Source organism: Mauremys mutica, chromosome 12 (assembly GCF_020497125.1).
Source record: "Mauremys mutica isolate MM-2020 ecotype Southern chromosome 12, ASM2049712v1, whole genome shotgun sequence".
NCBI lineage: Eukaryota > Metazoa > Chordata > Testudines > Geoemydidae > Mauremys > Mauremys mutica.
In genome coordinates this window covers 12,650,992-12,664,507 of record NC_059083.1, presented here as the reverse complement: position 1 = coordinate 12,664,507, position 13,516 = coordinate 12,650,992, and the positions used below count along the sequence as shown (strand labels likewise).

Here is a 13,516-nt window from a genome sequence, read left to right as displayed (position 1 = left end):
TTTTTTCCTCTTGTGCTCAAAAAAATATAATTCATCACAATAGCGGCCTGCACTGGACTAAATACAAAATCCAGGGGCAGCCACACAAGAATACAACACTGCTGCAGCGGAGAGCGGCAGGGAAAACTCTGGTGAGACGAGAGAGCAGACGGCATGAAAATACTCAGTGGGGTAGGGGAACGGGATACGGGCCCACCTCATCTGGCCCCAAGCTGGGGGGGACTGGCTGGTTCGGGGATTAGGATACAGGGCCTTTCCCCTCGATGGCTCTGATCTGGCCCAGGGTCGGGGGGCTGGCTGGCTCAGGGGGGCAGGGGATGGGACATGGAACCTTTCCCCTCTATGGGCCATTGGCTCTAATCTTGTCCCGGGATCCGATCTGGCCCAGGACAGGGAAACTAGCTGGCTCGGGGAGGGGAATGGGACATGGGGCACCGGCTCTGATCATTAGCCCAGACGGTTCTTCCTAGCTGTGCTCTGTAAGATGGGCCAGTGGGTCCCACTTTTGTTCTTAGGGGGAGCCATTTCTGCGTCTGTCCCCAGGGCTGGTCCATCGACATTCAGATTGTCCCTGTTCTCCGGAGGGGGACCCCTGCGGGCGCAGGGCTGAGTCCTATCCGCAGGGGATCACTGTATGTGCCGTGCCCGAGCTCTGCTGCATGTGGCTGGAGGAGACACCCTGGCCGCCTGGCATGGCTCCGGAGCACGTTGTCTGGGAGCCAGGGCTGCTCTCCAAGGCCCAGGTGGACGGTCCTGATATTGTCCGAGAGGCTCGCGTCAGAGTGGACGGTTTGGGGAGGGTCCGGTGTCACGTTAGCTGCAGAGAGAGAGGGAGGGTATGGATGATAATCACCCCAAAGGGATCTATAGGCTTGTTATGCTACGGGCACTTGCCCAATGCTGAGATGCAGCCACCTCTTGGGTGGAGCAGTTGGGGAACAGCCCCACAGCAACACTGCACAGGGATCGTTCACCCAGGGCTGAGATGCAGCCACGCCTGGGTGGGTCGGTGGGTGAGAACAGCCACCCGGAAATGCTTCCTTGGGGTCATTCACCAGCACGGAGATGCAGCCATCTCTGGGGTGGGAGGTAGCTGCACCATGACTCTCCACAGCGATCACCCACCCAGAGCTAAGATGCAGCTACTTCTGGGGTGGGAGGTAGCTGCACCGTGACAATCCATGGGGATCGCTCCTTAGAGCTGAGATGCAGCTACTTCTGGGGTGGGAGGTAGCTGCATCGTGACAATCCACGGGGATCGCTCCCTTAGAGGTGAGATGCAGCTACTTCTGGGGTGGGGGCGCTGCCACTGGTTAAGAGCAGCGCAGAAAGTTAGGACAGGGAGCGCAGAAGGATCTTGTATGGAACGGCAACAGCTGGGAGAATTTATGGCGGTGGAATTAAACCGGCTGGAATTCAGTATCAGTGGTCCGGCTTTGAGGGGAAAGCAGCTTTAATAACCCTGAGCGGCTTTATGGCCCAATGGCATCAGGGCGCCCCCTAGTGCTACACTGGGGAATTGGGGTGTGCACTGAATGGGAGAGGAAAGCGCCCCCTACTGCGCTTCTGTCCCACTCGCCGCAGCACAGGCATTTCTTGTGCCACTCTCCCCACACTCCATCACTGACCCTGGGACCATCAGCTGTTGGTGTCGCCTCCCCTATTAAGCTCCATGCCCTATTCTCAAGGGCCAGACGTCCCCCCGTGGAGCTGGCACTTGGATTGTGGCCATTCCTCTCTGCCATGCTCACACCTGGGGGAAATCATAGATCGGGGCCTTGGGGGCAGGTGAATGGTGGCCGGTGATAGTGCCATCCGTGCCAGGCCCTGTGCCCGTCAACTTACACCATGCAGGAGAAGAAAGGGGCACTCACTATCTGCAGATTTTCCCGACACCCTGGTGGAGAGAAGACAGAGAGAGACGTCATTAGACTCAGGGTACGGGCCACGGGACGAGCTGTTGGACAGAGCTGGGGGATATTTTTCAGTAGAAACTTTTTTGGGTAAAAAAAATGCAGATTTGGTAAACTACTGTGTCATGGATTTGCATCTGTTTTGCCAAATTCTCCATTTTGGAAACTAAAGTCAAAATTCATGTCAACTTTGCCGAATTGTTCGTTTTGAAAGAAAAACAAGCAATTTCCCCCACAAAATTTGTGTCAGTTTAGCCGAGCTGTTTATTTTAGAAAAAAAAATCCTCCCCCGCCCAAAAATCTAAATGTTTAAATTTTTTGGTAGGAAACAACTTGTCGCTTCTTAAGTTTCTTTCCTTTTATTTTTAATAAAATTCAAAAATAGTTTTTAAAGGGTCAGAATTGAAACACAATGTTTTGCTCGCCTCAGAATGATTCCCCCCCCCACACTTTTCCCTTCACCAAACATTTCAAAAACTTTTGGTTTCCACTCAACCCGTAACAATTTTTTTTTTAACTCTTCAAAAGTGCTAAAATGGCTGCTCTCTCCTGTAGCTGCTGGGGGCTCAGCTTGGGTCGGAAACTTGAAGCTCAGTACTTGGCTGGCTCGCGGCCCGGGCCAGCCAGCAGCCAGGGATGGCCAGTGTCTAGGGGCGGCCCAGGCCAGCCAGCAGCCAGGGATGGCCAGTGTCCAGGGGCGGCTCAGGCCAGCCGGCAGCCAGGGATGGCCAGTGTCCAGGGGCGGCCCAGGCCAGCCGGCAGCCAGGGATGGCCAGTGTCCAGGGGCGGCCCAGGCCAGCCAGCAGCCAGGGATGGCCAGTGTCCGGGGCGGCTCAGGCCAGCCGGCAGCCAGGGATGGCCAGTGTCCGGGGCGGCCCAGGCCAGCCGGCAGCCAGGGATGGCCAGTGTCCAGGGGCGGCTCAGGCCAGCCGGCAGCCAGGGATGGCCAGTGTCCAGGGGCGGCCCAGGCCAGCCGGCAGCCAGGGATGGCCAGTGTCCAGGGGCAGCTCAGGCCAGCCGGCAGCTAGGGGATCTGGCCAGTGTCCAGGGGCGGCCCAGGCCAGCCAGCAGCCAGGGATGGCCAGTGTCCAGGGGCGGCCCAGGCCAGCCAGCAGCCAGGGATGGCCAGTGTCCAGGGGCGGCCCAGGCCAGCCGGCAGCCAGGGATGGCCAGTGTCCAGGGGCGGCTCAGGCCAGCCGGCAGCCAGGGATGGCCAGTGTCCGGGGCGGCTCAGGCCAGCCGGCAGCCAGGGATGGCCAGTGTCCGGGGCGGCTCAGGCCAGCCGGCAGCCAGGGATGGCCAGTGTCCGGGGCGGCTCAGGCCAGCCGGCAGCCAGGGATGGCCAGTGTCCAGGGGCGGCCCAGGCCAGCCGGCAGCCAGGGATAGCCAGTGTCCAGGGGCGGCCCAGGCCAGCCGGCAGCCAGGGATGGCCAGTGTCCAGGGGCGGCCCAGGCCAGCCGGCAGCCAGGGATAGCCAGTGTCCGGGGCGGCTCAGGCCAGCCAGCAGCCAGGGATGGCCAGTGTCCGGGGCGGCCCAGGCCAGCCAGCAGCCAGGGATGGCCAGTGTCCGGGGGCGGCTCAGGCCAGCCAGCAGCCAGGGATGGCCAGGGGCAGCCCAGGCCAGCCAGCAGCCAGAGGATCTGGCCAGTGGCCAGGGATTTGGGCCAGGGGTCAGGCCGGCCAGCGACTATGGCAGACCAGCCGGCGGGCCAGGGCTCGGGGCAGCCGGGCCAGGGCACGGGGCAGGCTCCTCCGGCCGCAGCGGAGGGGGGATCCAGTAGTCAAGGGGGGCCAGAAATGGTGGGGTAGGGGTGGGGCCTTGGGTGGGAGGGGAGGGGCCAGGGGGGCTAACCACCCATGGGGGCTTTGTCGTCTATAGGCGCCCATTACCCCCTACCCCCGTCCTGATTTGTCACACTTGCTGTCTGGCCACCATAGACCCAGGTGGGAGCAGTGTGTGGTGGTGGGTCCATCAGGCTCCGTGCCCCGGAACAGGGTCAGGAAGCAGATGGAAGGGAAAGGACCCCGCAGGGGAAGGGGGCGAGGAGAAAGCGTGGCTGGGCAAGAGGCGCTGGCTTGGCCGGGCCCAGCCCAAGCTGCCCACGGCACGGGGTTGAGGCTGGCGTGCCCGGGTGGGCTGGTGCCAGGAGGAGAGATTGACGTGGCCGGCTCGTAAATTCCAAGAGGGTGAGTGGGGCTGGCACGGCTCGTGCGTGCGGCGCGCCAAGGGCTGTGATGAGCCGGGGAAGGATGCGGTGGGACTAGCCGGGACAGTTCCGCGGGCGGGTCGCGGTGGCTGGTGACAGGATTTCCACATGCCCCGGGGGCTGCTGACTCATTCACGAGGACAGGGCCCCAGGGCGCAGCCTGTGTTTACATTCCACGCCTTGGCCTGGCCCGCTGCCACCGCCAAGTAAACAGCACCTGGGCACCGAGCCCAGCTGCATGTGCAGTCAAGTGCTTGCAGTGAGGGGGGGCTGGGAGCCAGGACTCCTGGGTTTTATCCCCAGCTCTGGGAGAGGAGCAGGGGTTAGTGGGTTGGAATGAGGGGGGGGGGCAGGGAGCCAGGACTCCTGGGTTCTATCCGCAGCTCTGGGAGAGGAGCCGGGGGTAATGGGTTGGAATGGGGGGGGGGGGGCAGGGAGCCAGGACTCCTGGGTTCTATCCGCAGCTCTGGGAGAGGAGCAGGGGTTAATGGGTTGGAATGAGGGGGGGGGGGCAGGGAGCCAGGACTCCTGGGTTCTATCCGCAGCTCTGGGAGAGGAGCAGGGGTTAGTGGGTTGGAATGAGTGGGGGCAGGGAGCCAGGACTCCTGGGTTCTCTCCCCAGCTCTGGGGAGGCAGGGGAGTCTAATGGTGGCACTGTCCCATTGTGATGGGCTGGTGCTTTCCCCCATGACCTTTAAGGCTGGATGGCTTAGTGGGAGGAGCCCCAGTACCCAAATGGAAACCACAGCTAGACCCTTTTGCACCAGCCCAGCGGCTCTCAACCTCTCCAGGCTACTGTCCCCCTTTCAGGAGGCCGATTTGTCTGGCCTGCCCCCAGGTCTCCCCTCGCTTCAAAACCACCTGCTCACAAAATCAGACCTGAAAATACAAGTGTCCCAGCCCCTGTGAGGGCTGATGTTCTCCTTGGTACCAGAGCATTCCCAAGGCAACCGAGGGGAATCGAAATCTGGTGCTTCCATTTCAGTGCATAGTCTATAGAGCAGGATAAACCCGACACTGTCTGTCTGAAACCTGAGTTTGGCCTGACGTCTCTGCTGTTTTTTATGCAGCCTGTTGTAAAACTAGGCTTATGGCTAGAGGAGCTGAGGTACCCCCTGGAAGACCTCGGCGTACCCCGGGTTGAGAGCCACTGGGTTAGAAATGAAGGGGGTCGGGCGGGGCAGTCGGGATCTTGGATGGGTCAGGCCTCCCTGACTATATTTCTGTTTCCCCACCAGTAAAATAGGGACCGGGATGGGTGCTGGGCTACCGTGGGAGGCAGTTAAAGGGGTCCTGCGTGTAGGCAGCACTGAAATAACAGACCCATAACCTTTCCAGCCTGCCCGCCACATAATGGACACCCTGCATGGGAATCGGCCTATCACAGGGGGCCCATCTAGCCCGGTATCCCGGCTCCCCGCCATCCACAGCAGACCAACGGGGCCCATTCAGCGTCCGTTACTGGTCATGTGGTGGGTGCCTCCGAGGGAGCTGTCAAAACCTCCCCCCACACACACACCCAGTGCACCTCACAGCGCAAGACCGGCCTGGGAACCTGGGAGCTGCTATTTGCTTTGTGCAGCGCCTGGCGTAACGCAGGGGGGTGAGGCCTCCAGGCAGAACCACAGCACGGGGATGGGGGGAACTGGAGGAGGGTCACGAGCTGGAGCCAGGGTGCCTTAAAACCCAGCCCCACTGCTCAGCGTGGGAGGGAGCCCCCTTGCTGCCCGGGCCGGTGACTGTTACAGGCCTCACGGGGGACCCAGCGATAGCAGCTCCTGTGTTTAGCCCCCCCAGGGTTCGTGGTTCAATCCCCGGCGTTGGCTTGTTGCACCCGGCTCAGGCCCCACGCAGGGGCTCCGAGTCTCCCACCTCAAACTCTCTGTGTTCCCCCCTCCCAGGGTCTCTGGGTGCCTCCCCTTCTTCCATGTCAGCAACCCCCAAGGAGGGGAGCTCCAGGCTCCCTCTCCCCATAGCAAGGTTCCCAGTTGTGTCCCCTCCAGACCGGTGGCTCTGGGGGCACCTGTTCCCCCATTTCCCACCCCCGTGGCAAGGGCTTTTATGCCCCCAATCTGCCCCCACATGAGAGGAGCTCTGTGTGTCCCCATACCAGATGCTTCCCATCTCCCCCCCCAAACGGGAGTTCTTGGCACCCCCTTCTCCCTGCCCCCCATTCCAAGGGCTTCCAATTTTCCCCTCACTTCCCTTCTCCCCCCACCATGGCAAAGGTGCTGTGTGCCCCTCCCCGTTCTCCCCTCCCTGCCCCCCAGACCGGGAGCCACTCTGGGGGGGGGTAGTTCTGCTCTACGGAAGCTCAGACCAGATGATCACAATGACCCCTTCTGACCTTGGAATCAATGAATCATGTCTCCTCCCAGCCTCCCCCCGCCCACACCGGGAGTTCTGCGTCCCCCCTCCCCCATGCCAGACTCTCCCATTCTCCCCCCACCCTTCATAGCAGCATCTCTGTGGACCCCTCTTACCCCCCATCCCTAGGTCCCCCAGGCTCTCCATGCCTGTATTATTCAAGAAAACAACAAAACAACCCTACCAAAACAAGGCACTCCCCTGCACAAGCATCTCCCCTGGGGGGGGGGGGGGGGCGTGGCTGGGAGAATGCACAGCCGGTGACAGATGTGTCAGTGAGTTGCGTCATGCACGACAGGTAGGCGCTCCGCTCCCCAGCAACGAGAGCTACGCTGGAGCCTACATTATAACCATAATAACCCCTCGCGCGTGTGCTTTTCATCTTCAGAGTTCAAAGCACTTCGCAAAGGAGGTCAGGATCATTAGCTCCATTTTAGAGCTGGGGAAACTGAGGCTCGGGAGAGTGAAGTGCCCAAAGTCACTGGCACAGCCAGAAAAAGAGCCCAGGGGTCCTGTGGCCCAGCCCGGTGCTTTGTCTCCCAGGCCACCCTCCCGTGCACAGATTAGACTCCTGCAGCAGGGCATCCCGCGGGTTAACCAGCCACCTACCTGCCCCTCTGGCATGACCGACACCGGGATCCAGCCGCCGCGCCGCCGGCGGGGCTTGGCCACCAGGGCCTCCTGGGCCGTCTTGGCGTTGAGGTTCTGGGCAATCTTGACCTCCACGGCCAGTTTGACGTGGGTGCGCAGACTGCGCCGCTCGAAGACCTGCTGGCACTGGGGGCAGGACAGCACCCCCGCCCCCTCCCGCTCCCACTGGCCCGTGATGCAGGCTCGGCAGTAGCTGTGGTCACAGTCCAGCAGCACAGGGTCCTTGAAGGGACCCCTGCAGATAGGGCAGATGATGGAGCGCTGCAACTCTGCCACTGGTCCCCGGCCTTCCATGGCTCCTTTCTCTTTGCTCAGGCAATTCCTTCCCCTTTATGCAGGGCGTGGGCGGAGAGGGAGGAGCATCCCCCAGGGGCTGGAGAGGCTCCAGGTAAACATCCCCTTGCGTAACTGTCTGGTTCTTCCACTCCGCCAGCTTCTCTCCCTGGCAGGAATGCGGCACAGGTAGCATGTGGGTTTGACTGGTTCTGCAAAGGTCTTGTGATCTCGGGGGGGTTGGGAGCCAGGATTCTTGGGTTTACTCCCCGACTCGGGGAGGGGGGTCTAGTGGGTTAGAGCAGGGAGGCTGGGAGTCAGGACTCCTGGGTTCTGTGCCCAGCCCTGAGAAGAGCGTGAGATCTAGTGGGATAGATGAAAAACTGAGTCACGGGTGCCTAGATGCTTGGTAAACAGTGAGGAGGGGAAGTAGAACCCAAGGGTCCTGACTCCAATCTGTCATCATGCTCTAACCACTAGACCAGCTTGTCCCTGCTAGAACTGGGGATAGAACCCAGGAGTCCTGACACCCAGCTCCCCCACCAGCCCTAGCCACGAGACGCCCACCGGCAGATGACTGGGAGCCAGGACTCCTGGGTTTTGTGCCCACCTCTGGGGGAGGGGTGGGGTTTAGCGAGTTGGAGCGGAGGCAGGGCTGGCAGTCAGGAGTCCTGGGTTCTGTCCCCAGCCCCGAGAAGGGAGTGCGATCTAGTGGAATAGAACTGGCAGGGGGTTGGGAGTCAGGACTCCCGGGTTCTATCTGCGGCTGTGCCGCTAACTCGCTGTGTGACTTTAGTCACGTTCCGGTGCCTCAGTTTCCCCGGTGAAAAGAGGCTTCCCATGATGCTGCCCTGCGTAATGGGGAGGCGCTGCTCTGATCTTGGGGACGGGCTAGGCCTGGCCCACATGTACAATGGGCGTCAGGGGCACAGGCAGGACAAAGAACCCAGAGGTCACCACTATAACTAGTGAAAGGCCAAGCCTCCAGGCCAGGAAATGCCGTGCCGGGCAAAGAGCTGGGGAGAATCCAGCAAGCGCCAGCCAACCCTGGAGAGGAAGCGACACATCAAAGCTTGCCAGCGAGGCAGAGCTTGTGAAAGGCACCTGCTCTCTGCAGACGCTTGTTAATGACATTCCCCGAGAGGGAGGGGAGCGTTTGCCCCACTGTACCGAAGGAGAAACTGAGTCACAGATGTCTAGCTGCTTGTTAAACAGTGAGGAGAGGAAGTAGAACCCAAGAGTCCTGACTTCCATCTGCCACCATGCTCTAGACCAGCTTGTCCCTGCTAGAACTGGGGATAGAACCCAGGAGTCCTGACACCCAGCCCCCCCCCCCCAGCTCCAGTCACGAGACCCCCACTCTCCTGCCACAGCTGGGAATAAAACCCAGCTGTCCTGACATCGGCCTCCTTGCTCCAACCATTGTCTGTTCTTCATAATCCAGTCTTGGGAAACAAATTTTAAAGCTGCACAGACAGATAGGTTATTACCCTAATTTTGTCCCTATTAGGGCCAGCTGCTATTTCACCTGAGATCAGGGCCCTGTTGTGCCGGGCGCTGCACAGACACACAGGGAGAGACAGTCCCTGCCCCAGCTGAGATCAGGGCCCCGTTGTGCCAGGCGCTGCACAGACACACAGTGAGAGACAATCCCTGCCCCAGCTGAGATCAGGGCCCCGTTGTGCCGGGCACTGAACAGACACACAGCGAGAGACAGTCCCTGCCCAAGCTGAGATCAGGGCCCCATTGTGCCAGGTGCTGCACAGACACACAGCGAGAGACAGTCCCTGCCCCAGCTGAGATCAGGGCGCCGTTGTGCCAGGCGCTGCACAGACAGCAACGATCTTCCCATCTAACACAAGCACCTGAAGTGGAGGGAGTGACTTGGCAGGCGTCCAGAAAGCAGGGAGCTGTGGGAAGAGAAACACACCCATCCTTTGGCAGAGGGGCCATTGCCCTCCCCCGATCCCATTAGATGATATCGTATTCGAAACAGGCAGGAAAAAGCACCTTCCTTCGAGCCGGAATCGAACCAGCGACCTAAGGATGACTCTGTTAGCATTCTACAGTCCTCCGCTCTACCAGCTGAGCTATCGAAGGAATAGGTATTGTTGTTGATGTCACTCTTCTTAGGGGTGTCTGCCGGTCTACCTTGGTACTAACTTCTTGTCTCTGACTGGCTTTTTGTTCAGATCCTGCTCCTCTTCCTCCTCATCTGTCTCGCTTTCTTCCCTCCGTCCCGTGCGGGACATAGAGGCCGACACAGAAGGCTGGTGAAAGAGAAAGACCCACTGAGCTACAGAGGGTTTGATGCAAGGTACTGGAGTGGCCAGGTGCAGGCAGGGAAGATGGAAAGAGGCAGAGAAAAAGAAAAAAAATGATCACCGTTTTCAAGTACATAAATGGTTGTTACAAGGAGGAGGGAGATAAATTGTTCTCATTAACCTCTGAGGACAGGACAAGAAGCAATGGGCTTAAATTGCAGCAAGGGAGGTTTAGGTTGGACATTAGGAAAAACTTCCTAACTGTCAGGGTGGTTAAGCGCTGGAATAAATTGCCTAGGGAGGCTGTGGAATCTCCATCACTGGAGATTTTTAAGAGCAGGTTGGACAAACCCCTGTCAGGGATGGTCTAGATAATACTTAGTCCTGCCTTGAGTGCAGGGGACCGGACTAGATGACCTGTCGAGGTCCCTTCCCGTTGTCCTCTGATTGTATAAAAATAACATATTTCCCAGATCAAGATGTGGCAAACAAACACCTTCCTTCCCCATTGAATCCCGTCTAACACACACCCAGTGACACGATTTAGACATGATCCATTTTCAACCTGTCCTCTGCGGACCCCGGTAACGTCTAAGGGCTCCGCGGACGGTTGTCATGACCATAGAACGGTGGTTTCCAAGCTGCTGCCTGTGGATGGTGTCTAAGATTTCCAAAGGGGTCCCTGCCCCTTTATTTGAAATGATTGAGGGGTCTGCAATGGAAAACGCCCCCACCGCAAGGATGAACTCAACACACCGGGCGCACCGCATCCAGTCCCCACAACTCCACCTCCTGACGGATGCACCCGATGCAGCCAGATTGCAAAGCAAGGTCGAAAAGGTGTCCGGTCCCTCAGCAGGCAGCAGGTGGTGAAAGAGAGATTGAAACAGGCAGAACAAGAGTAGGGTGCCCAGACGTCTCCGTATCAGGGGCTTTGTCTTATATTTGCAACTATACCCCCCGTAGGGTGACCAGACAGCAAATGTGAGAAATCGGGACAGGGGACAGGGGGTGGGGGGGGTAATAGGAGCCTATATAAGAGAGACCCAAAAATCGGGACTGTCCCTATAAAATCGGGACATCTGGTCACCCTAACCCCCCACCCCACCCCACCCCACCCCACCCCCACCACACACACACACACACACAAACACACTGAAAAAAAGTGTCCTGATTTTTTGCACTTGCTCCCTGGTCACCCTAGAGAGCGTAGGGCAGAGGAAATAGAGGGAAGGAGACAAACCGGATGAGAGAGAGAAACAGATGGTGACACACACACCCAGCTGCCCCTTCTGATCTGCACCTTGGCCCCAGACACATCCTCTCCTGGGCAGCCCTGCCGGGCGTCACCACTAAGAGGCGTGACTCAGGGCCCCAGGCACCTCCCTCCGATAGCTCAGCTGGTAGAGCGGAGGACTGTAGGGCGCTGCCGGAGTCATCTTTAGGTCGCTGGTTCGATTCCGGCTCGGAGGAGAGCGGGGTTTTTATTTTGGTGAAGTGGCTGCGGGGTGACCCGGACTCCAGCGGGAAGCGGGGGGCTGAGGAAGGGGGAGTTGGATGCAAACACAGGCAGAGCCGTACGTGCACCGCGCCAGAGCCGGAGCAGCGAATGAGCAGACGCCGGCAGAGCGATGGTAACACATCCGGTGTCGCTGCCACACACACCGATACAGCAACGCACAGAGGTGGCAATACTCACTCACACACACGGACCGTGCACCCACTGACATACACAGAGAGTAACGCACACACTGACACACAGAGCAATACACACACAGAGCAACGCACACAGTGACACACACAGTAACGCATATACTGACAAACACACAGTGACACACAGAGAGCAACGCACAAACTGACACACACAGAGCAGTGCACACAGTGACACACACAGCAATGCACACACTGACACACATACACACAAAGCAACGCACACACTGAGAGACACACTGACACATACACAGAGCAATACATACACAGCAATGCACACACTGGCACACACAGAGCAACGCATACACTGACACACAAACACACTGACACACAGAGCAATACACACATTGACACACACAGAGCAATGCACAGACTGACACACACATTAATGCATACACTGACACACACACTGACACACACAGAGCAATGCACACACTGACACACATTAATGCATACACTGACACACACACACTGACACACACAGCAATGCACACACTGACACACGCACACAGAGCAATGCACACACTGACACACACAGAGCAATGCACATACACAAAAACACAGAGCAACACACACACACAAATAGCAACACACGTTGGCACAGAGATGGCAATATGCAGCCACGCTGGCACACACACAAACCTACATTCCCGCAGAGAGACAGAGCCCACTAGCCACACACACTGGGCACGGATCAGCCAATACACACTCAGGCAGCAACGCACACACACACACACACACACAGTAATGCACAGACATTCGCACTCACACACATAGATCTGGCACTACACATAGACATGCTGGCACAGACACAATGACACACACAGCGACCACAATACACACAAAGACACCTGCAGTGATTGTGTCAGTGTGTGTGCACATGAGCGTGCGAGACAGCAACACACACACATTTGCTGATACAGATAGAGCCAGCGCCCCCTAGAGGGGAAAGACCCCCATCCCATCTCCCCCAGTCCCCCTGCCAGCCAGCCAGTCGCCCGGCCCTGGGGCCAGAATAGAGCCAGCACCCCCTCGACCCAACCCTGTCATTCCTCATTAGCAGCACCCTGCGCCAGGCATCCAGCAGGGATGTTGTAACACGCTAGGCGGTGCCAGGGCCGATTTCGTAATCAGTCCCGGAGGGTGACGAAGGGCGCGGGGGCGTCTGGCCCAGGACATTCCATTCCGGCAGTGCCAGCTCCCCGCGCGTTCCTTGAATTCTTCCTCCTGACCGACCCCTGGGGCAGGGCCAGGAAAAACACACAGAGCGGCTTTCAGACGTGACCAGCCCTCGGCCACCAGTCTGGAGGGGACCCCTGCCTGGGACCCATCCCCACCCCTCTTTGCCCTGCTCTGAGGAGATTCCCCCCGCCTCCCCATGACCTGGCATCCCGACATTATCAGGACTGTCCCGATATTAGGGGCTTTGTTTTATATACACAACTACCCTCCCCCTGCCCCAAAAGTGTCCCGATTTGTCACATTTGCTATCTGGTCTGCTCACCCTCCCTGCCATCTGCGGCTCTACACCCAGTTTGCATCAGGGAGCGACCCGAAGACTGAGCCCATCTCAGTGAAGTAGCAGAGTGACAAATCAGACCCTGCCCCGAGACCAAGGCCCGCTGGCTGGCTCCCCGCTCCAGAAGGGTGCGCAGTCTTCCCCTGGCTTGCCCGTTTGCCATCAGGAGCAATGCCAGGTCATACGCGGAGGTGAAAGTAACTTAAGGGACTTCCTGGTATGCAGGGCCGGGGTCCTGAGCAAGGGAGGGGGCTCGACCAGAAGGGGTGGGGCCTCTGGCAGAAGGGGGGGGGCCTTTAAATCCCCAGGCCCTTTAAATTGCCACCGGAGTCCTGGGGCTCCCGGCCGCTGCTGCTACTCCAGGGCTCTGGTAGTGGGGCTCTGGCGGCAATTTAAAGGGCCAGGGGCTCCAGCCACTGCCGGAAGTCCAGGGCCCTTTTAAATTGCTGGACTGCGGAAGCTGTCCCCTGCCGGTACGGTCGGCTGTGTACTGGCTCTTGCCGGTACCGGCTTACTTTCCCCTCTGGTCATACGTGAGAGCAGGGTCAGGTCTGCTGCACAGGGTTTGAAAACGGGGGTGGGGCGAAGGGGGGCGGTTTGCCACACAGGAGG

The 13,516-nt window shown here is 58.9% G+C and overlaps 1 protein-coding gene and 2 non-coding genes across 4 annotated transcripts; 1 reads left to right on the top strand and 2 right to left on the bottom strand.

The window, feature by feature from the left end:
- Positions 1-552: 552 nt before the first annotated feature.
- On the bottom strand, positions 553-7,437 carry LOC123346287 (RING finger protein 39-like). 2 transcript variants are annotated; one of them, XM_044983619.1, is made up of 3 exons: positions 7,097-7,437; positions 1,875-1,897; positions 553-817 (listed from the first exon to the last, which is right to left on the bottom strand). In XM_044983619.1, the coding sequence occupies exons 1-3, from the start codon at positions 7,430-7,432 to the stop codon at positions 814-816; spliced, it is 363 nt and encodes a 120-aa protein (XP_044839554.1). In that variant the 5' UTR covers positions 7,433-7,437; the 3' UTR covers positions 553-813. The 2 variants fall into 2 exon arrangements, with proteins under 2 accessions (XP_044839554.1, XP_044839555.1); XM_044983620.1 differs by having other exon boundaries at positions 560-817; positions 1,846-1,897.
- Positions 7,438-9,423: 1,986 nt separating this feature from the next.
- TRNAY-GUA lies at positions 9,424-9,511 on the bottom strand. Its single transcript is given in 2 exon segments — positions 9,424-9,459; positions 9,475-9,511. It is a non-coding gene; the product is annotated as a tRNA-Tyr (tRNA).
- Positions 9,512-11,060: 1,549 nt separating this feature from the next.
- On the top strand, positions 11,061-11,148 carry TRNAY-GUA. The gene is given in 2 exon segments: positions 11,061-11,097; positions 11,113-11,148. It is a non-coding gene; the product is annotated as a tRNA-Tyr (tRNA).
- Positions 11,149-13,516: the final 2,368 nt, after the last annotated feature.